The following is a 24812-nucleotide window of genomic DNA, read 5'->3' on the forward strand; positions in this document are numbered from 1 at the left end:
TGCGCTGCTGCCCGAGTAATTCCTCTTCATTGGAAATGGCCACAGGGCCTGTTCCCTGCGTCACATCCTTAGGAACAGGTGGGAGAGCATCTGAAAGGACAGGCCTGGGGCCTGAGAAACTTCTCTGTGAGCTCCAGTCACGCTCTAAGTCTCTTCAGAGATGCAGACTTCTGGGAAATCCTAAGTAGGCCATGATCAGAAAGGTGAGAATTATCAGGGAAGAGAAAATAATTGTATTATGCGTAATATTTTGGAAAGGCTGCTGGAGGAGATACTTCTACATATCATAGGTAACAAAAGGAAAAGAAGTTTGAGGAGTGCATTTAGTTTGGGTAAGGAACACCAGAAAAGAATGGTCAACATTTTCATTTATATTGTTTTAAACTGTTTTGTATACAATTTCTCTGATTCCATCCCTTAGCTACTGATGTTACGGATATAGCACAAGCATGTGAGGACAGTGTTGTACCATGCATTCAAGATGCCCTGAAAACGGGGCTCTCGATTTTTTACTTGGCTGTAATTTACTTCAGGAAAAGGAATATGTACTTGGAAACATTTCAGATCCTCAGTACTTTAAATGGTCACGTTTTATTACGCTAATTTCTTTCTTATATTTTCAAATATTTGTAAGAATATAATAAAAGTAGAGACTTGACTTCAGAGATATTCTTTTTTTTTGCAGGCACTGAGGATGAAGATGAAGGCGATGACCTGTTGTTGAGGTCTGTAGATGACTTCTGGTGGTTTCCCCATATGTGGAGTCACATGCAGCCACATCTTTTCCACAATGAGTCGTCACTGGTGGAGCAGATGATCCTAAACAAAAAATTTGCCTTAGTGAGTTATATTTTTGCCTTTTTATGTTGAATTTAGGTATTCAGAAACCATTATTCTGATTTTGTTGGAAAATCAATCCTTGTAGAATTTGTTTTAATCTCAGTTAATTGGGAAAAAAAGAAAGTTTTGATCAAGTGCTTTTTGCAATCACTCTATTTTGTCTATGAAAATTCTGTTTCCTTCTCAATTAAATTTTTATTTTTATTTTTATTTTTTTTACTTTTTGAAAAGTTTTGAATGGAAGAATTCTTTCAGTATGAAGAATTAATATGTTCCCATCTTGGAAAGACAATATAGATAAAAATTCTTCTGTTTCGATATTTTCCTAAGTAAAATTTTGTCCAAATAACCCATTGTTTAGATTAGAAGAAATCCAGTTTTCTGAAAGAATAAATACTCCATCAAAATATGTCAAATGACTTTATGAAAACACTGCATGTTAGGATTAATGAAGTGTGCCACATTTTCAAAGATGCTTTTCTGCGGTGATACCTAATAACATCTTATACATTCCCTTTGGATCAGCTTTGTAAAAACTTGTTTTGAAAAGCGTTGCCTTTACTAATTATTTATTCACAGCAAAGCTCCAAGAAAAATGTTTTGGTGAGAATGTAAGAAAAAATAAACCCAGAACTTTAGGTGTGAGGATACTAGAGAAACACTTACCTTTTCTCTACAGTTAGTTTCATGCAATAAAACCAAACCCAACTGCCATACAAAGTATGTATTATTTGTCTGAAGAAATGGTCCAATGTAAAGGCATGAAGAAGTGTTGGTATCAGAATATCTCAGCAAACCTAACTTTTTTGCTGAAATGCATCTACTCTTCCAACAGCCTAATTTTACTTCTCTGTTTTCAAAATGCACTGGTTGCTCTTCAGCTGGCAGGTAATGACTTTGTTCCCTGAAAGAGCCAGGGGGATTTGAAATACCAGCACAAAAAAGAGTGCGCTTATGGTCATGCGTCAGTGAGTGTAGGAGGAATGTATAGACCTAGAATATCAAGCAATTAAAATCTGTATTTGAAAACTTTGCTTTTAAGCAAGTAAGGTATATGCTTTCTTTCGACCAAACACTTTACCAAGTTTATTGTAAACTGTAGTTCTGTTGAGTACAGGCCAGCTCAATTTTACTGTTTCCTTTAAAGAAAGCATTTCGGTAGAAGTTAGAACCATGAAAATTTAAAAATTCTCTATCTAAAATTCCCTTTTTTCTATGATTCTGTATACTGTTGCAAGCTCCACTGGGAATTAAATTAGTTCTTGTAGTTCTGGTGTGACCTAAGACATCCTCTGGCATTAGTTTACAGTATGTAACCATTGAAATATGTTATTAGAATAATTTACATTCAACCCTGTTTTAGGTAACTTCATCCATTTCTGTTTTCTTTACTACTTTCAATGCTCTTAATACTTACAGATACCTTATACTAAATGTTTTTCGTGTCTGAAGCTATGTATAGACATACAGACATGAAGCTACTTACAATGTTTCATTTGCTTAAAGCATTTAAATTAATAACAAAGATAAGCATCCTGCTTTTTTGAAAGAGGCTGAAATTGCTGATGCGTCTTGCGTTAAACTGAATGTGTATACTGTGTGTGAAATGTTCAACTTGGGAATTACAGTCACTAAGAAATAATGGAGACACTGATACATTGAAGATGATAGGCTCATAATTGAATGAAAGATTTCAATAACATATTTATTACTGCATATTGTAAAACTTGAGGAGAAAAACCCTTAAAAATCAGACATTTGTTTATAGCCGAATGAAGGAGATTAAATGGGACGTTAGAGAATGCAATTTCTTACATGTTCTGTGAAGATTTTTCTTTCTGATATATAGGCATGCTTAAGGGAAGTCGAAAAGATAAAAGGAAGAGGAATTGAAATATCTGCCATGGAATTAAGTAGTGTAAAGCTGTGTAACTGATGGTGTATCCATTCTTTATCTCCCCATGCAGTAAAACCAATAGGCCAGATCTTAGTCATTCCTACTTTGGCAGATCGCACATAGTGCACCCCAGCTATAAACCAGGAGATGACATGCTCCCTGGGTGCAGTGGGGTCACTGGTGGGGTGTTTGGATCTTACCCAGGAGTGGTACAGCCTTATGAGAATTCCAAAAGCTGCGCCACCCTCAGGGTAGTGAAATCTTATGCCCCGTTATGTGTGCTGTAAATTGCTAAAAAGAAATAATAATTTCAGCAGTTTTTTAAACCTAGAAAAATTAGGGTTCTCAACTGTGATTAAACCATACCTGTCTGTTACACATGCCATTACACTAGGTTTGAAGTAACCTTTTAATGAGGAAAAAATAGCTTTTTTTCCCTTGCAGCCTTCACATCTTTAAAGTCTTATTTCTCATGTTCTTCCAGAGCAGAAGCAAAGGCTGCTTTTTGTGAGTTTGCTTTGTTTTGAGCTGTTAAAAAGTTGTCGTATTTAAATTGCAATGGATACATCTAATATTGAATCCTGACTATCTAACCTTTTTAAGTCCCATACATTAGCTTTCCTGAAGTAGTCCAGTCCTCCTCCAGAAAAGATGAAGAAAGATGACTTCACTAGGGTCACACGCCTGTTTTTCTTTGAGATAAGATTTACAGAGTTTTTCATATTCCTTAGTAACTAGTTTATTCAAAGGAAGAGACCCGTTTTTCTTTGAGATAAGATTTACAGAGTTTATTCCTTAGTAACTAGTTTATTCAAAGGAAGAGACCCAAGTATCAACCACCTCTTGCCTTTGCACACAAAGTAGGATTAGAAAATACGGTGAAGATGACCATACAGATATAAAACATATAAAAACTTCTTAAACAGAATTCAAAGGTTGTACAAAGGCAGTTTTCCTAAATCATTGCAACACAACATCTTACGGACAGTGTATTCTGCTAATCAGACTATCAGCGAAATACCTGCTATATGCTGTTCTTTTGAAAAGTAACCTGAAAGAAAGGAGAAAAGGTGTCAAAATTCATTAGAGACATTGGAAACTAGAAACTGGAAAGAAAACATATTGAATGTCAAGAGAAGGTAATACTAGCAAGGTCAGTATGTAAACAAGATAACTGACAGGAGTCTGCAAAAATAGAAGATATACTACAAAAGGGGTTAGTCTGCAACATCTGCATGTTATCCCCAGAATTTTACAAGTGGTTATCTTTTCTCCTGTTTTAAAACGACACTAAAATGGTTAAGCTGGGTTTTGAATATGGTTTTATGTTCTGGGTGAACTAGAGGGGAAATGCAGTGACTCTCTGTGAAATTCAGCTAACAATCCAAGTAATTGTGTAGGGACACGTAGTGGAAATCACACTTTTATTGTAACTGCCAAATGCTACCTGTTGTGTTGGATGTGTGCCAGTGATTTTCTGTCTGAAGTCTTAGTTTGTGAGCAAATTCCTTGCAAGAACCTGAAAGAGAGCAGCTTTCTGTTTAATGTAGGTTGAAGAAATCACCGTAAAATACATCTACATCACTCTTCCCTACATACTCATAAAAATATTTATTAAAAAGACTTTTGTATTAAAATCCTGTGTTTCATCTTCACCATGCTGCCCTGCATCTCCCTTTACATATCAGCGTATTTTGATATCACCAGTATTTGCGTTTCAGGCCTCTTCTTGATCTCTCACAAGCAAAGGATTTGAGAAATGTCAAAACATCAAGTTTTTTACATTTTTGAAAGCAGTCATTGTTCTGTTACATTTTAGGAACATGGTATTCCAACTGATTTGGGCTATGCAGTGGCTCCACACCATTCTGGAGTCTATCCGGTACATGTTCAACTTTATGATGCCTGGAAAAAGGTCTGGAATATCAGAGTTACCAGCACAGAAGAATACCCGCATCTGAAGCCTGCCAGGTATAGACGAGGCTTCATCCACAAAAATATCATGGTGAGTTGTATTTATGATGTTCATATTGCAACCACTCTACCATTTTATGAACAATTTATTCTTAAGTGGAAAAGCATGGTATCCTGAAAGTTCACATTGTGAGAAGCACATATTGCTGTGCATAAGTAGCAAGATATATTTGACAGTATCTTGTTAATTAAAATCAGTCTGTTGCTGATGATGTTACTGCTGATGAAGGTGGCCTCCAGGCACCCTGCTGGTAACAGTTAACAGTCTGTTAACTGTTCTAGTCCTACTGTTAATACTGGTTCAGAGATCTCAAGGAAAAAGTCAACTTTGCATCTCATAACAGAATATTATGGGTTCGATTTTTAACAGGTTTTAAATTTGCATAGTACCATTAACTGCAAAAGAGTTTTGCCAGTTTATGCCATCTGAGAATCTGAATCTTGGTGCATAAATATTTTTTGCTTCCATTTGAAGGGCACACGGTTGCCCTCGTTTTGCTTCCTGTCATACAGAAATGTGAACTGTGCTTTGCACTGTGGCTTAACCCTGCAGCTAGGCTTTGGGCCCAGGCAATCGGACTGGATGCAGGGCAACCACTCAGAAGATTGGAGGGGAAGAAGGTGCATACGCACCACAACCCCCTCCAGGCTGTGAAACTGCTCTGTTGAGGCAGCCACAAGTCAAATCACACAATTTTCCTGGATTATGTAATTCACAGCGTTGTTCACCGACAGCAGTATTTGCCAAAAGGGGTTATACAAAACTGACGTGGAAGGCGTTGTCCTAACACCATCTGGTCCCTGGGGCTTAGGCTATTTCTGATTCCCATATTGTCATTATTATCTGAGGAGTGTTTCAAAACAACTTTCCAAAATACTTGATGGTATGTTCTCCAGTAACTTTCTTCTGGAGCATGTAGGAGAGTGGTGAATGGGAAAGCTCCTAGCGTGCGTACTGTTATACCTCTGGCTGCAACAAGAGGTTTTGGAGGGTCAAGTGCCTTAGCACGAGACCGCCACTTAGCTTATAACAGAACTCTGTTATTGTCCTCGAGTTACCATGGATACCACTCTTCTAAGCAAAATAATAATAATAATAATAATAATATTTAAAAGTTTTGATCTTGTTTTGGATGAGGGAAACTAAAATGATCTCCAGACATCCAGGAAAAAAAATTGACACCATACAGATTTGGGCTACAGTTTGTTCTCCTAAAAGCAATAGCTGCATGTAAAATAATGGGTTTGTGGATATGCTCAGGGGACATGAAGCATTTGAGGAAGACTGACTGACTCTCAGAATCTGCAAAAATCTCTTCCATAAATTTTTGTAAAAACATGTCATTTGAAGACACATGATGAGATTTCACGCAAGGACGCTGAGGCCAAAAGCCTATTTCCAAGAACAGTAATATAAAACCACCTGTTCTGGGAGTCTCAAGCTTTTGGTTCTCCAGGGCAAATGCATTAATATTTTACATCTGCAGGCTTATAGTGATGAATACATTCAGTAATAAAATCATTGTGTAAGATTTGCCAGAGCATTTCCCATCCAGTACAGCTTCATTCCCCACCTCTGTGAAGAATTGTTCTCATTTCATCAGTGAAATCCAAAGATTTTTTAAAAGTATATGTAATTTTATAGCAAACACACAAATTCCATACATTTTCTGACAACACAGAATTTATGATCTGTGGTCACAGTACCCTGTTCATTTCTCAACATCTTTTTTGTAATGAAACTACAAGAAATAGAGTATCTACAGAACCACAGTCTATATCAAGTAAGGGATTGGTATGCTTAAAAAATTTATCATATAATAAATGTTCTAAATTGGACTAAAATGTTTGAGAACAATCCCAGTTTAAGAATTATACATTAACATCAATACTCAGCTGTTGTTTTTTCGTAAGAAATGGATGTAATTGAAATACTCTCCAGCAAATTATTTTCTGAAGTTGATAGAAAAGATTTTGAAGTTCTACTAGAAAACCTAACTGCATTTGTTAGTTCTTCCTTTTGTTTATGCTACTTTTTATTGCAACAGGTCTTAACAAAATTAGCACAGTTGAATGAGAAATCTTTCTTATATGTGAGTGTTATTGGCAAAATTCATCAAGTATCTGTAGAATTATTGGTGGTGATGCCCAAGCAGAAAAAAAAAAAAAGACTTTCAATTTCCAGTTTAAATTTACAACAAAGCCATCTTTCAAATGAAAAGTGGAACTGATTAATACAATATAGACTGGTAATATTTTAGATTATGTTTCAAATTATTTTAAAATTTTAGAAATATTTGATGACCATACTTCAAATACTTAGTCTTATGTGGTGTTATGGTGTTATGGACAAAATTAGTTTGAGGAAGTTGCTGAATTGCAACTTACTGATTGAGATCAATCTCCAGTTTCAAACAAAATGTCATTAATTTTTGAACATTATGATTTCACTAATAATAAAAACATTGTTTCTTTCAGTAAGCACTAAACATTGATCTGCCACTGTATTAATTCAACTAGAATCATTATTGACATCTGGCAATTGTGATGCCAAATCTACCCAGCAGTTATCACAAAGGAACATTGTCAGTTATGTGTTAGTTATCTGGCATTTATTATCTCATTAAAAGTATAAACATTTTTGTTTTGTGAATTTCTCTTGATTTTCTTTTTTTTTTTTTTTTTTTTTTTTTTTTTTTTTTTTCTTTTTCCAAATAAATTCAGGTGCTTCCTAGGCAAACTTGCGGCTTATTCACCCACACAATTTTCTATAAAGAGTATCCTGGAGGCCCAAAGGAACTAGACAAAAGTATTCAAGGAGGAGAGTTGTTCTTCACAGTCGTTCTCAATCCTGTAAGTACAGTGTAATTTTGAAATGTTTTTAAAAAATTAGTTAAAGGAGAAGTTACTGAATGCTTCAAGGCCAATCAGCTGGGTCTCTCAAATAGTAATGATTGGTCACAGTGAACTCTTCTGCTTTTTCAGTTAATTAATTTAAGATCTAGTATTATGTGTGTTTCGTTATTTGTGCAAAGATAATACCTATTTTTTTTGACAGCTGTTTTGTTAGCAGTGCAGTAGTAGCAAACTTACTTGTTCATTTTTACTTTTGCATGAAGTAAGAACCCTGAGATTTAATTTTTAAAAGAATTTAAGCATTAAGAACTGGTATTACTATGAGATGAGTACCTCAGAAAAAGTCCATTTTCCTGCTCTGCCAAATTCATAATCAGAAATGGAACACCCATTAGTTGTAAGCAAGGAGTGCTTGCCCTTCAATCTGTTTTGAGAATTTTCAGTTGTTGATTCATAGTAGCTTTAAAGAAAAGATCCAAGTAAATGAACCACGTAGTTAATGCATCTACTTAACCTTTCATTTATCTTTAATGGAAGAATAAACAACAAACAAGGCTATGAAACCACAGAATACTGACAGAAGAGAACAGTAGAGTACTTCAAAATGGCATGGGATTAGGTCAGTTGCATCAAACCTGACCTTTTAGACAAACGTTTAGGTGAGTTTTTCATCTGAAGTCCAAATGAAACATATAAATAAAATTTACCCCTTTTATACAAACATAATCACTAGGACTCATTTTTCCAGAAAACCAAAGGGACAAAACATATTTCCACTCAAACCCATTGGAGTAGTAGCCTAAATATTTTTGCGCCCTTTTTTTAATCTTCGTAATTTAATGGAAGTCCAAAGGAAAAAAAGCTTCTGTCAGCTACTTCAACAATTTATATGCAGGTCTGTTTTTCAAGCCTCAAATCCTTTCAGACTATAGTTTTGGTTCTTTGAGAGCGGTTACTGTGTTTTGTTCTCCTTTTTCGTGTTCACATAGCAGACTTCCTCAACACACGTGTGGTCTCCCTTCTAGAGGATGGCAGTAGTCCCAGTCCTAACTCTGATGATATATATCATTTCAGGCACAGCATGTTAACTGAGGTGAGGCCTGGAAATTTCCTTGGATGGAGGGTATTGGTGCCATAGCAATGCTTTGGCATATATGGATTTTAACTAAGAGTTACTAGCTTAACAAATGAAACTTGGAGGAAGACTTACAGTAACAACATTTTGAGTCAGGACAAACTGTATTCCGTATTGAAACACAGCTACAACTTAGCCAAAAACTACTTTACTGTCTTAAAACCGTAGGGTAACAGCAAAATTTGATACAGTTGCTCGAGGCATAAGCCTTTCAAATTAAAAGAATGAAGAGAATGGAGGGGAAGGCAGGATAAGCACTGAAACAATCATGATTATTGGTATTAATCATAGAAGTTTGATCATGCCTTCCTAATATCCTTGAATATGAGTACAGTAACATCTTTTTATATATATTACAATTAGATCTTTGACTTATGCATTGCATTGTAGACTGTATGATCACCTAGTTCTGAGAAATAGGATATTCCCAATACAATACAGGCTAAAAGAATAGAAGTTAAATGTACTGTTTTCTAAATACAACTGTAAATTAGGCCAAAATTTGCCCAAGACAAATTGTCACAATCCTTTTAAGGAGTGCTTTTGAAAAGATGACGCGTCTGGTTTTAAATATCTGCTTATACACAGTTTGTAAAGTTCTAAGCATTAGCCTAGCATGTAATCAGTTTAAAGATTAGGGTTTACATCTTTGTGTTTTTCAAGTATTACATGTATTTATACCATAATTTGCAAGTCAGAGTTGGGCAAAGATTAGGCATTAAAATGAAAACTAAGTAGCTTTAGGAATTTGTCTAATTATAAAGTGGCATTTTTGGATTTCATAAGCTTTCCTGTGTTTTCATTAAAATTGCTGGGATCTCTTAACGTGAAACACCCAGCTTTTCAGAGGATGCAAAAATTCATCATGAAGCATTTTCTAAATGCTATTTTTCAGTGATGCAAAACTACAAAGAAGAAACATTGCCTAGGAATCATTACAGTGTCAGCTAAATAATATTGTCGACAATGAGTACATAAGTATTTCGTTTCAAAAAATGGAAAATGTGGGTGTCAATTAAATATAAATCTTAACAAAGGCCTTTCCTGGGTTTGGGTAACTGATCTTAAGTGATACAGTTTCTGAGGTGTAAGTTATTCGGCTGAGGCTTTAGAAACTGAGTACCCAACACTGAAATAAATGCCTCTAAGAATAAAGCCCAAAATTTCTTTGTGGTTTGGCTGTGTAATGGTAGCTATTTGCAAGAGAGACTCTGCTTCCTTATGGCATGCTAGATCAACCACAGTCTGCAGAACAAACCACAAAAAAACAGAGGACCATATGTGCATCTGTAAGCGTTTGACATGAGAACCGGCATTACTGCCCTGTTCCCAGGGCATTGTACAGTCGGAAGTCCTGCAGGTAAGAAAAGCATCAGGAAATCCTGCTCTGCAAATGATCTCTGCTAGTTATATTTTATATGGGAACTAAGAGTGGGTTAGTTGGAATAGCTAATCTTGCGGTTGGCAAGCTGTATTTATGCGGTATGCATTTCTATCCCCACACTGCTGGTTCGATTGCGCTCTGATGGTGGCTGTAAAGTGATCTTGACAGCTGTGCCTGTTGTGTTCATAAGGCAGCTAGAGTGCTGAAGTGCCACCAAGTTGAAAAAGAGCCTAAGTAGTAATATAACACGCTATCTACTTTTCCAATAATATTTTGTATGTCTGTCTTCTGTTAAAGTTCTTGCTGACTTCAGCAGCCCTTAGGCGAGATCATACTATATCAGGATCTTGCACAAAATGTTTTACAGAAAGAAGAAAAAAAAATTAAAAAAAAAGAAAGCCTTCGGCAACCCTGTATTATTAGTATACTGGCATTATTTTCCCCACATTATTGGTTGAATAATTGACTTAGTGGGAGATTGTGTGACTTGGAATAATTTAGCCAGGAGATTCTGTAACAAAGCCACAAGGAAAATGTGTTGTAGAAGTCTTTGGTGATGAGTGTCTTATCCAGTCAGACAGCTTTCTGTCTGTTTTATTATTTTGCATCATTACTGTTTTTCCTAGCACTGCACTGACTTTAAACCATTTTAGCAAGTATTTTGCCTGATAAACTTACTAGAATCTTCAGTGACTTCAGATTCATCTATTCCTGTCTGCAATATTCGGTGAAGTTCTTGGATTAATAAAGCAAATTTCTGTTAAACATCTCTTACAATGAAATTGTACCTGTCTCCTAAATATGTCTTGTAAATGCTGAGGGAAGTGAGCAATCAGATTTTGGGCTATATATAATGATGAGGGTAGGTATAGACACCGCCATCAACTCTGTAATTTCTTCTCAGGTTTGCTAGTAAATCTCTATCAATACTGACAAGATGCTATCAATACTTCTGAACTGCTCTGAAAATAATTAGACCTAAGAACCAAGCCAAACTAAACAGAGCTGAACTGAACATGCCTTTATAAAAACTATTTGAATATTTATTTCTGTCTGCCACTGTATATTTTTCCTTATCTGCAACTAGGAGCATACATACATATTGCTTCCTTACGAAAATATGGCTGTACCTGTCTGCTGTAGCCATTGTTTCTGTAGGTATTTGATGTGGAACATGTACGGTAATATAAACTAAGCAAGAACTGAGACCAGAACAGTTCAAAAAGCACTGATACAGTAGTTTTCAGAGACCTAAGTTACAAATTAGCTTCTTTTAGCTTGCACATGTTGCAGTGGATTTCAGTACCAAAACTTGATTAACTGAGTAACTAAGGCTATTGATTACAAAATTATTTGTTTAATATATAACAGTACTGTTAAGTCATTAACAGGAACATCACAAATCTGACTGTCTTGGAGAATAGCTACACAAGTTATGATAATACATAAACATAAAGGCTATACGCTCTTCATCTTTCCAGGAAGAGTAAAAATTGTGACTGGAACAGGATTCTGCTAAGGCCAGCACTGCATATTACAGCTTTTTCTCTAATGATGTGCATGTTCCCCCATGAGAGCAGCTATTAGGGATGAGCTATTAGAGCAGCTGTTGTCAGATGAACACTTCAAATTCACTCACCTGCCCACCAGGCTGATGGAGGCTACGGAGTAAGAGGTAAACACATTGAACAGCTTTTGTTCTCCTTGAGGCTGCATGGCCAGCCACCTAAGTTGATGCAAATGGTGTGGTCGCTCACCCTGTGCTACACAGACAATAGGAGAATGAGTTCACTGTTCTATGAAATAAAAAAATTGCTTATAGTTAAGCCAATTGGAAAAGGCATTGTTGGGAACAGCATGTAATATCCCAGTAACAGAAGAGAAAGGTTCCTATCTGTGAGTTTGTACATTCGTATGTACACAAATCAATAATCTTAATGTGGATCTGCACATTTTGCACAGCACAGTCAGTGGGATTTTTCCCATTTCCTTCCCATTGTCATTCCTATTAGTGAGATAATATGTAAATATACCTGTATTCCTTATTCTTTAAGGCATTGACACACCGTGTTGAAAATAATGCAGGGAGTTGTACCATGCATTTCCACAACTTTATTATAAAGTTCATCCAGAACACTCTGCAGACTCAATCTTATGTGCAAAACTGGAACCAGTTGACTGAAGAGGACTATGAAGGACTGAGAGAGACTCTTAATTTGAAGATAAATCAAAATGATTGGGATTCGTTGTATTTGAAACTATGAAATTGCATGAAGAACCTAGACAATTAACCCCTGTTACCTGCCTTGAAACAGAAAACCAGAGGATAGCCAATTAAATGAGGATGAGAATTGTATCAGGGTCTTCCTCCAAGTTAGTGTTTTTGTCATCAGGAACTTACCAAGATTTGAAATAGAGTCAAATTTGATTGGATATTCATGCCTGTAGTAGCTGGTAAGACATGGATCCGATAGAAACTTCCATACTTTATGTAACCCTTGAAAGCAGGGAAGGCTTTCATAGAGGATTGTTTTTCACACATCTCCCAGCTGTAGAGTATCCTGTGCTTTCCTCGTACATATTTCTGATGGCACCTGCTTCTGCAGACAGCATGCTGCGCTAGATAAACAGGCCAAATGCAGGACAGACCTAACAGTTTCATTCATTTTTTTATATGGAAAAGATTACTGGTTTTCTAAGTGCATAGTTCCAGTACTAAAAATAAAATTTCATGAAGCAGATCAACAATATGAAATGGAGTATATCTCGTCTGCTTTCTACCAGTTCTTTAGATTTTATTCATCAAGTTTACTCCAATGTGTTAATCTGTTTGGTTTAGTTTTCAAATGAGGATGAGGAAGGTATATTTTGATTCTAAAATCTAAGTAATCTAGTAAACACAATTTTTCTTAATATAAGACTGCAACTTTGATGAGAGGCATAGTCTAAAACAATATTGTATGCTTCTCCTTTCCCAGTAGCGTCAGTAAAAGTTAAGGTGTCTCAGTTTTATTTTGCAGAAGGTACACATAACCCAGTCCTAAAATATCCCTTGAACTACAGAAGGTACAGATCAGTAGCTTTGCTATCTTAGAAGATGAATGTTTAAGGGAAAAAAAAAAAAAATCATGAAGATCTTCTATACATTTTCTGCCCCCAAGAAAAACAAACAGAACGGAATACAGTAATTGCACTGCATGCACTTACATGCACTGCCTTACAAAGTACTATGTGTCTACAGATCTAAAGAAAAAGGAAAGTGCCCTGTGGAGAGGAATTTGGTGAAAGCCTTCAAATGGTTGACAGCCCAACAATGAAACTAATGTGTAGCCAGCTGTGTCTTCTCTGTGTGGTTTACAGCAGTACTGATCAAGAGGGAAGGCTGTTAATGGTTTAGGCCCTGTGTCTGATTGATCTTAAAATAATTGTAATCTTTGTATGCATTCAGTTCTAAGTATTATTTTCCTCTAATTTTTACCTCTCCCAAGTTACAGTGAGTAGAGCTGTTATTAAGCTAATTGACTTGCAGCAAGGGAGAAATTATCTCCTTTAGCACTGAAAATGAGAGGATTTGTATGAGCATCAGCAGAACCTACTGTATCTTAATGTGACCCTGAATAAGATGAATTCTGGGAACTACAGGGAAGAACAAAACCAAAGGCATTCAGGCTCCAATCTTCCCTTTCTGTCCTGCTTTGCACAACCTTGTATTTAATGGTACTGAGTGTGAGAGGCAGGAAGGATGACAAATGTGTTGAGAAGCGCACTGATGTGCAGGTGCCTCTCTGAGCTCTTGTGTGGGGGGTTCACTGTCAGCATCCTACCAGAGTCCCATCGGGAGCATGGCCCGGCCTCTTGGGGGAGCTGGTTCTGTTCGGCAGGCTTGGCATCACCTTCATGGGTGAGTGAGAAAAGCAACAGTTTCATCTCTTCCCTGTCCTCTCATGCCCTCATTTAGGAACTCTTGGGAACTCCAACAATAGTTAGGGGAGTTGCTGTGAATTGGGGCAGGGGAGAAATCAGTTTTGCCTAACATTTTGGTTTCCTGCAAAATACAAGTATTTCTTGCCTTCCTATCTCTTCTTCAAAACCCACCCGTAAAAGGCAGAGTGGCATGGTATTTTGTGGATGGAATAGCCAAAATATAAAAAAAAACCTAAATGAACAGGCAGCATGGAAAGACTGCGGAACAGATGGGGTTAGCTACCTAATTAGAGGTGATTCTTTGTAACTGTGAACAATAAATGCACTGAAGTTGTGGGCTATAAGAAAACTTTACCCTTCTTCAAAATTCTCAGCTGGAAAGCTGTGGACAAGTGATTTACAGCTATTAGTGAAGCAAGTCTTTTGGGCAGTACTGCCAATGGGGAAACTGAGTCACAAAGGTAATGAGCAATTCACAGAGAAAGGCAAAAAAAGTTTGTGCAACAGCTGAAAATAAACTCAGGTTTCCTGACTGTCAAATTAATAATTCAGAGCTACACCAAACACGTAATTTTGTTTGATCTTATAAATATTCCCTGGCTCCGTTATATTTGTAGTGGAAATGCTGCACTGTAAATCAAATTCAACTAGTTGGCTTGCTGTCTTTGCAAGTAGATAGAGCTGTGGCAGCTGTGAAACCAGCAGGACAGCCTCAGAACAAAAAAAGGGAGTTGCAAGCTGGAGTCTCCCTGTGGTGGAATTGAACAACAGCTTTTCTGGTAGCATACAGGTCTAAAAGGAATATCTTTCAACTATTAAAAATATATATTCAAGCATAGACTGCAATCTAATTCATTATTCTATCACTTTGTTAGTCTAATGGAGCAAAACCAGCTGTTACTGTGTCTCTGAATACCTGAAACAAAACTCTTCTGAGTAACATGGAGACAATATCAGAACTGCAAACAGTGTGCACAATGCCAAATTAATTGGAATATAGGCATTCCGAGAGTTAGACATACTCTTGTGGCCTGTAAACATTTGTTCAGTAGCTAAACTATCAGCAATATACTAAATTGGTAATGCATCTGCTTCTAGTGCCTAGCAGCAATCACCTAATTAACTGTCAATCATAATTTAACTTCATTTTAAAGTGTTATGCTTAACTTCTTTGAGTTGGGAGGCCTCAGTGCAGCCTTTTAACGTTGTTGCACAGATTGGAGTGTGACATAGCGCCCGTGACAGAAGTACCTTGATGACTGGTTTAATAGCATGATTTTATTCAAGTTGGATTGCCTGCAATAGATTTATATATGGTAAAAAAAAATGAAAGTGCGCCCAGTCCATAAGAAATGGTTATTACCAATTTTTTCTTACGCCAAGTCTTCTAATTCCAGATTTAAAATGCACAAATAATAATAAATCTGTTTAACAGCATCATTGTCACTGCAAGTCCAAGTCCTCCCTCCACTTCCCTGGTGCTTGCCAAAGAGGGTACAGCTAACCTGTGAAAAGGGGGTCTTCTCTCTGGTCTTGGGGATACAGTCTGATCCTGACAGCTTAGTGCAGTGGGTCCAAAGTGGGGTACATGCACCCCAGGGGGTGCGCAAGATGTTCCATTTGGGTGTGGGAAGAAAATACTGGAACTTCAGTATTAGAAATATATAATTTATAAATATGCATACTTTGGGGGTGCGTGCTCAAAAAATTGTTGCTGATAGGTGTGCACGATCAAAAAAGTTTGGAATTTGGCGTAGTGGGCTACTGTTGTACAGGCTTTTTACAGTTCTAGAGGCTTTTGTGCTTAATTTGTTTCACTCTGCTGTAGACATTGCCACTTCTTTTCTTTCCTGCATTATTGCTGTAACTGAAACCGAATCGAAAAGCCCTCCTGATGCAGTACACCATTAAGGAGCTATAAACAGAAAAGGAGTATGAAAAAAAAATTAATAGGGAGGTGTAAGTGCAACCTATTCATCTGCAAAATGTTTGTGTAAAATGGAGTTTGAATATGAAGCAAGGTACACTTTGTTTATCAGGATATATGGAAGGGAGTGGGAATATTTGCAGGTTGGCCAGCACAAAGATATCCACGCTGCTGTTTTCCATCAGAGCAGTTAGTCTTGCTCACCATAAATCATTTCTGTCCCAGCGTAGAGAAGCTTCATAATTCACCCTTCCAGACCTTCACGGGGAGCTTGGTAAGGGGAAAAAAAAAATAAAATCTTTCCTACTATCCTTGAATGGTGGTTCTTATCCCTGTCTTTCCAGAAATAGAGACCCCTTGACTCCAGGGGGGAGAAGCCAGCAGCTCTAAGAGAGGCTTTTGGGAATGGAAGTGTAATGTCATTCCTTTGGGAGGCAGGTGCCTCTGTTTTTGTCAGAAAAACAACTGTTACCAAGACTGTATAAGCTTGGTTAGTAGTGTCCCTATTGTGTAATTTTAGTAGGTACTTTTAGTAGGTGTTGATTTTGTAGTGATCGATATTTTTTAAAATACCCAGCCTGCTAAAGTAACATCCATCGCTAGAAGCTGGGTAACTTGTTGCATTTTTTTAATTTTGTGTAAAATGTTTGTCAAGCTTCTGTTGTTTTCTCTGTTCTTGATGCATAAATTAGATCATGCTGGTTCATCTTTTCCTGATACTTGTGATTTAATAGCAGCAACTCAGTCTCTGTCTCAGCTCGAATTTGTTGACCTAGAAGCTATTGCCTCTAATTGGGAAATGTTGTAGTGAGGAAATACGGAGCACAGAATGAGCATTCAAAAAGGTAAAAGCTTTTTCTCCTGAGCGCTTGTCCTCATTTCCCTAGATCTCTGCATTCTAGTCAGAATCCCAAATAAAATCAGGGATTGGGAAGGAGAGCAAAACAGAAATAGCCCCCTGCCCTTTCATTCTGGGGAAGGAGGACTGTGGAAGTACTGAGGAGAAGCTGGAAGGAGCAGGTCATAGAGCTGCCTGTAAGGCTCTGGGAGAAGGCAGAGTGAAGCACCTTTGCTACTCTGAGCCAAAGACGGGTGGGAGGAAGAAAGGAGCTGCAGCCCAGAGGCCAGATTTAGTCCCAAACCATCATTTTAAAAATTGTCTGCATTCCATTTCAGTCCTCTCATGAAAGATAGTAAATCCTGTGCAGAGTATGCATTGAAGTGCAACCAAGATGATAGTTTGTTTATGAGGAACAGCTAAAAAGGGTGATCCTTCTCGCACTGAGATAAAGAAAATGCTGAGATGCCCTGAAAGAAATTATTTTAGAAGAGAGCTGGAAATAATAAAATCAAATAAGCTCTTTTTAACTGAAAGGGAGGCTAAAATGCTTGTTACAGTAAATATAAATCTATTCACAGCTGCTTCCCTTTTGAAGAAGGAATAAAGAAATATATAAAGCTCTATTTACATTTTACAGCATTTCCCAGAGGTGCAGGATTATTGAACAAATAGTGTTATTTACTAGATCTAATCTTCTGAGATGCCCACAAAGGATTCCTTTTATATTTCCTGATCTGTGGTTTTAAGAGAACAAATCTGTAATAGCACAGTGTGCTAACTATTAGTTGGCACAGAAAGAGTAATCGTTCTCATTAGTTACAACTTGTTTGAATGAAACGGAGTGTGGTATGGTAGAGCAAAACAATGCATCATAACTCGATATGAAGGCAAAAAGTAATAATTATGTTTTGTCATGGCGTGAAACTGCACACCTGCAGATGGAAGGGTAATGATATGAGTTTCCATCCTTCTGCACGGCTTGGTGGGAAAGCAGGGAAGTGTGTAGCAACACGCCATCCCTTGCAGCTGGGCCAGCACCAAGGTGAAATCCCTCAAAATGGCACTTGGATATCATTTTATCCTTGTAGCCAGGGAAACCCGGAGGATCAGCTTATACATCTCACCCAGTGCCGTGGCCACGTAGCTGTTGTCGACAAGCTGGCAGGAATGTTCCTGGAGTAGGAGAGAGCAGCTGGTTGGGAGGTTGGTATCCCGTACTGAAAGCCGCCTCTCATAGGGATCCCTGGTGCACAAAGTGGTCCAAGGTCACTCTCGGAGAAATGTAAACGTGGCCATTGCAGCATCCCACTCCTGTTAGTTACACAGGCTGGTAGCGTAGCCTATAAAGGCCTTTTGCAGCTGAAAGCAAGTAGTTCTTAGGTCAGATCAGGTGAATTAGGCCCTGGATCAGCCATATTTCACTGTTCTGTGAAGGACAGGATTGGAGTTTGCCAATTTTACACAGGTAGTGGTAGTGATTTTACTAGGAATTTGTACAGTATCAACAGGAGGGGAAAAACTTGTTCAGATTTTCCTGGAAGATAGTCTCAGCCAATCTGTAATATTTTTTGATGCCATATAGAAGTAAAGGCGACCTTTCCTACATTGTAAAGTTGCGTATTAGGTCATGTGTTTGGTTACTTGAAAAGATTGCTAGTTTGGGGAAAATATGTATGGACTATGGAAAATAAGTATGGACTTCTTTACAAGATTTAGTCATTTACGTTTTAAACCAGCATTTGATCATTTTTCTTTTTGTTGTAAATCATTAACCATAAAGTATTTGACATAAACCCCCTCCCCCCATAGAATGGGAACTAAGGTCTCTGATGTATTTTTCCCCTTCATTGACACAGTTTCATGTGCTGGAAATTATTTATGATGATACGTCCGATCAATTTTTCAGCCTTCACTCCGACATTCTTAAAATTACAGTGCTATTTCCTTCAGGGAAAAAATAATACATATTTTCCCCAAACTAGCAATCTTTTCAAGTTCTTTTGCTTTTTCTTCCAGTGCAGAGCTGTAGTTGTTGGCAGGTGAGGAGTTGCCAGGAGGTGAACTGACATTATAAATGTCGGAGGTCAACCCATGTGTAAGAAAGAAAGAGGCTGTCCAGAAAACAAGTTAACCTTTTTTATGGAAACCGTCTGATTGTATCTTTGCTGAGAACAACGCAGTCCTATGGCTGGTCTGTTCCTGCTTTGAGAACTGAAATAAAGAAGGAAACATGAAAAGGTTGAACATTTGGCAAAATGCTTATTATTGGTTGCCTAAAGGGGAGCATTTGTGGTTTGGTGGGTTTTTTTTTTTTTTTTTTTTTCAATCTCAGTCCTATCTGAAAAGAAAGATTGTATCCTAGTGATTTACCAGTGTTTATCTTCTAATTTTACTTGAGTCAGACAAACCGAAGCCCTTGGCTTACTTCATAAGCCAAGAGCTGTCACCAAATTACCCTATTAATAAAACACGTTTTCTGTGTCCATTCACTGCGAGTACTTTGTAGTGTTACAATTAGGTGTTCAAAACTAAGTTCAGTGGCTTTGAATGTTTTGTATCAAAGGAAGCTAGTGTTTTAAATACTCTGAAACAAAAGAATACAGCTGTAGATTCCAGTTTTTCATTCTTTTCTTTTTCTTTTTTTTTAAATTGAAGGCTGGAATTCCTTTATAAAAGATTAACTTCAGTTCCTGAACTAATTTCAGAATTATGGCTGTGATAAGCCTTTTTCTTTTTAAAGTGGCTTACATCAAGTTCTACTTTAAATAGAAATTGCCCATTCATGGTATTAGCAGATTTATTTATAAGAAGAGTCATGTTTCTAATTTTTTTTTAATGGAAATTAGTCTGGAGAATTTATCTTGGGAGAGTTCTCCTAGCTTAAAAAAGCTTAAAAAAAAAAAAAATCACTGCTAGGGAGACAAGGGTTGCAGATTTTAATGTAAGAACAGACTGTTTCATCAGTGAAAGAATTACTTTGAAAACTGATCGTTTTGCAAAACAGAGGCTTCAGTCTTCAGCTTCTCCTCAGTCCCTGAGATCATCCTTGCAGTCTGTGTATTGCTGCTCTGCTCATCAGCATGGTTCACGTGCACCCAAACATGCCCTTCCTGCACGAAGCCTTCACGGCAAGCGTCACTTCCATTGGGAGTGTGAGAGTGCATTTGGACCAGGGGATGTAGCGGGGAGGATTTATCTGAGTAGCAATTTCACAATAAGGTGTTGGAAGAGCAAAGTACAAGCAGCCTTACAATTGATGGGATACTGAGCAATTTTTTGTTTATTTGGGGGAGTATTTGAAAGTACTCAGTCAGGTTTGAGATTTGTGTTTGTTTGTTTCTGCGTATGATTTGACTACCTGCCCAGTGCTTGCAGAATAGCTTTGTAGAAGAGACGAGCTTCTTATCCTATAAAACAGTTGGAGCAACAGGATTTGAATCACAGCAATAGAGATCAGTTATCCTCTCGGTCTCTGACTTCTTTACTCTTCCACGAAAATAGCATTCACGTTATTAATACTGCAGTTGTATTCCACTTGAAGTAAAACTGTGGGTATTGGTTTTGCTGTATTCTCCATTAAGTAAATTTACACAAAGATTATGTAAATATCGTACGACCCGATATCCTAGGTCACCCAGATCTCATAGTACCTATTCCACAATTTTCTTCATTGATTGAATTGACTTGAGTTGAAGGAGGATGTAATTCAACGAAGAGCAAGGGTAGTAAGATCTACGCAAATGTGATCAAAGTCTTACAGCTCTAAATAAGAGCAAAATGCAAATTAAATTTATATTATCTGTGGTTACACTGCCATCTAGTGATACAAAGAGTCAATGTCTGCTTGCTTTATTTTGTTTTCTAAAGATTAGCATCTTCATGACACATTTGTCTAATTATGGAAACGACCGCCTGGGGTTATACACCTTTGTGAATCTGGCCAACTTTGTTCATACCTGGACAAATCTGAAGCTGCAAACTCTCCCTCCAGTTCAACTGGCTCACAAGTATTTTGAACTATTCCCTGAGCAGAAGGACCCTCTCTGGCAGGTAGGCAAGCCTGCTGATGAAGAGATCTTCTTGATGATGGTTTTTGTCAAGTTCTTTGTTTCAGTTTCTCGTAGAGAAAAGCAGTAATATTTTTAGATTTACTAGTTGTATCCGTAAAACAGCTTACTGAAGCTTCAGTGTTGTTTTCCCTGTCGCTTAAATGTCCATAGAAAGGTTCTGAAATTCATGTTTCAAGATGTGCAATTAAAATTATCCTTACTTCATTTTATTAGTGACTTCACTTGGTTTTAGAAGTGTGGGAAGTGCAGGAAAGGCACGTTGTGTTATTTCTATTCTCCTTTTGGAACTAATAGGAACGAAGCATTTGACAGAGACACTGTCAAATATGCATATTGCATGTATATGCATATTTTAGTAACTGGCCATTAAAGAAACGAACTTCTCTCCAAGTGTGTGAGGAGAAGAGGGCATCCAAAAGAGAAAAGAGCATTAGGACCAATGGCTACCTTAATGCTAAAACTGACTAGCCAGGTAGAAATAGATGAGATAGCTTAGAAAGTTATTCACAAAAGGCTGAGAACTGCCCAAGCAAGAAGTTTACCAGCACTTAATACATTGATGTTATCAACTCTGCTGCTTGATTATGCTGCTCTTGTAAGCAAATCGAAAATACCAGGAACGTGAAGACCTGCTAAGGCTGAAGCCTGCTCTGACCTTGCAGTTGACACATCTTCAGCCCATCACCCACCGCTAAGAGCACAGGCCCTGAAAAGAAACTGCTGCACCAAGCGGTGAACGCTGTTGTGTTCTTTTTGCACATGCTCGGCGACGGTTCAACCAATTCAGTGGGGTGTCTGAGTGCTGTAGGTACATGTGTCCCTACAGGGATAATATGTACCCCAAATATCATCCTTTTGTGGTGACTTGGTAGAAATATTCTAAGGAGCAAGCTTTACTCAAACTTAAAAGTGTATTTAAGCTTGCTTTCTCAAATGTTTCCTAGCATTGGATATTGAATTGCCAACTTAGAATCTGAGTATGAAATTGCAAATTTGGACTTAAATATACATCTTGAAATTCATGCTGTTATTGAATAAAACTTTGAACGAGGGGAAAAAGAAGTCAAGAATTTTGCATAATGTTAAGAGAGAATGAATTTAAAAAATGGAAATTAGCCTGTAGCCAAAGGACTTGAAAAATTGGAATTCCTTAGAACAGAAATCTGTAAGTAACAGTGACTAACGTATACTGAATGTGGTGCCTTTTGTCTATAATGCACATTAATCTGAATACAGTTACATTTTTTTAAGCCTAGACGACTGGTAATTCCCTTCATCTCGGTGCAGTACTGCCAAACAACAGTGTCAAAAACTGCTTGCAAGTAGCGTTTCTAAAATGAATTTAAACTGCTTTAGTTGTAAAGCAGCGCATGAAAGAGGAGGATTCAGTATTATGTGCTGTTTTGAACTGGAGGATCAGGATATGTATTTGTGAATGGAAATCCTTAAATTACTTTACTGTTTTAGTTTAAAAACTACAGCCTGTATAGGGTGGTAGCTGTTACAGTTATGTAAAAGAAGAAGTCAGTAATTAGATAACTCATTAGGAATTTTAAGTCTCCCTAATTTGTATGTAATTGATCAACTGATTTTGAATGATTCCCGCATCTTAAGTGTGTGGGATCGAATTTGTCTTTGGCATAATTCCACTGAATGTACTGACATTTCATAGGAGGGAAAAAAAAAAAAAAAAAAAAAAGACAAAACCCAAAAAAACCCCAAAACAGACACTTAAAGAGATACAGTTTCTGGCCTGGTTACATTGCGAATACCTTTCTGAATCACTGAAAGAGATCTTTAATACATAACATGGCTTTCTATCATAAGGAAAAATATTTTCTGGTAAGAAAGAATATTTGTACATTGGTGAAAAATTGGTAATTTATATAAACATAACATGAGAACCTTATCAGGTGTGATTACCAATGAAATTCTTAGTTGTTATTCTCTGTTTTAGAATCCTTGTGATGACAAACGGCACAGAGATATCTGGTCTAAAGAAAAAACCTGTGATCGATTACCAAAATTCTTGGTTGTAGGACCCCAGAAAACTGGTGAGATTTTATTGTTTTTTAACACGATAGGCTATGTGTAAGTTCAAATAATTATACCGATTAATCACTTTTTACTCAAACTGCTGTGTAGAGATATTGATCATCTAATAGCATTTTTTTTATTTTCAGATATCATCCCAATATAGTTTAATAATGTAAGCTACAACAACAGATAGTACACATTGAAAATGCAGGGTTCAGGTGTGTGATGGAATTTTGGGTCTTTGTGTCAAAATGAGTAACAGTTTGATAAAGAGATCAACAAGATAGACAAGGTCTTGTCAAAGGGGAAGGAGGAAAGGACAGCCATTTTTCAAACGGTGTAGATTCTCAACTGCAAGCTCTTGTCTGTCCTGCAAGTGTTCTTGTTATTTCATGACATTTATTTCAAGTCAAGAAGTTCTTAGTGAACAGTTTGAATTGCGAGGTTGCAGTAGTTTATAAATTAACTTTAATGGATAATTTTCTTCTCTGTAATCAGAAAAGTGCATATGTGCTTCCTTTCGTCTTCACCAACCCCCAATAGCTACTGAGTGCAAGATTTTTAAATTATTTTTGTGACAGTCTCATAAAAAACAATAATTATTTTAAAACACAGTTATTAAACATGTGAAAAACAGATTTCAGCATTGGCACTGCAGTTTCTGGATTAGCTATTTACAGTTCTTTAAATGCCTTCAGTTTAATAGCAGAGAAAGCACAGATTCTTAGGCAACGTAAATCGGCGTCCCCTCACTGAAATGAAATGGAATAAAGCTGGTTTAGTCCATCTGTGGGTATGACCCCCAAAAATGTGTGTGTGTATTTTTTTTTTTTAATCTTGGACTTTTATCCTATTTGCAGGTACCACAGCCTTGTATTTGTTCCTGATCATGCATCCTTCCATCATTAGTAACTCCCCCAGCCCAAAAACCTTTGAGGAGGTACAGTTCTTTAATAGAAATAACTACCACAGGGGGATTGATTGGTAAGATGGGTTATTAGTATAAATATAACAGTTTATATATTGTGAACGATACAAAAATTACATTACTGTTGGTAATGGTAACTGTTTATATAAAGAATGAGATAAAATGCTAAAATGGTAAATAAATGCAAGTGAAAAACAATGTTAGTACAGAGTATCATAAACGCACTAACTTTTGTGAGGCTTTCTTGTAAATATCCACATATTAATATATGCAAAACAGTAACAAAATATGTATTTCTCATTACCATGCCTTTGAAGTTGGGACATTAATGGTTGTTTGTTGGATATATGGAGGCAAAATTTACATTCCTGTTGGAAATCTTATTTCTCAAGAGAAAAAAAGGTAGTATCAGGGAGAGGTGTTTTTTCCTTTAAATAGGATTTGGAAATAGCAATCAGGTAAAAGGGGGACAGAAAAAACCTCTTTAAAAGTTTTTCAAGGATCAGGTTTAGGAGAATGTTAGTGTCTCTGTAGAGTTAGCAAGTGGTGCTAAAAAAGTATGTGTTCTGCCTGCCATGTTCACTGTGGCTACTGGGGAATCACCGGACATAGCTACACACCCAGCAGGTCATTTTTGATTTCTCTTACTTTCAGAAAGTGCTGCAGTATAAAGCACTGCAAGATGAAAAGCGGTAATATGCTGTAGTGGCTGGGGAGCTTCTGTAAAAGATTATTGATATTTTGTCTTGTTTCTGTTTTTTTCCCCCAGTTTAAAGGAAAATAGTTTTCTTGCCTTTGACTTTGTATTCATCCATAAAATTAATCGGGTGAACACTATTATATGGTCTTATGCAGATTCATCAGATCCAATTTCTTTTAAGTCACTTAGTTTTTACAGAGTTATAATTGTTGCAGCAGATTCTTATTACAAAGTGTGGTGAGTCATCCAGCTATTACCAATAGAGAGATGCCGGCTGAATGACTGGAAATTAGAAAGCT

General features: G+C 37.0%; 1 protein-coding gene across 1 annotated transcript in view; it reads left to right on the forward strand.

Annotated features, from left to right (window-relative positions):
• Positions 1–24812, forward strand: part of LOC104121933 (N-deacetylase and N-sulfotransferase 3) — a 60102-nt gene that overhangs the window by 26133 nt on the left and 9157 nt on the right. Inside the window, exons 3-8 of the mRNA XM_009633999.1 lie at positions 686–840; positions 4557–4742; positions 7436–7564; positions 20646–20828; positions 22806–22902; positions 23746–23869. Coding sequence (XP_009632294.1) covers positions 686–840; positions 4557–4742; positions 7436–7564; positions 20646–20828; positions 22806–22902; positions 23746–23869 — 874 coding nt within the window. The remainder of the gene's footprint in view (positions 1–685; positions 841–4556; positions 4743–7435; positions 7565–20645; positions 20829–22805; positions 22903–23745; positions 23870–24812) is intronic.

The sequence above is a fragment of the Egretta garzetta genome, unplaced genomic scaffold (assembly GCF_000687185.1).
Source record: "Egretta garzetta isolate BGI_Z169 unplaced genomic scaffold, ASM68718v1 scaffold342, whole genome shotgun sequence".
In the NCBI taxonomy this organism is placed as follows: domain Eukaryota; kingdom Metazoa; phylum Chordata; class Aves; order Pelecaniformes; family Ardeidae; genus Egretta; species Egretta garzetta.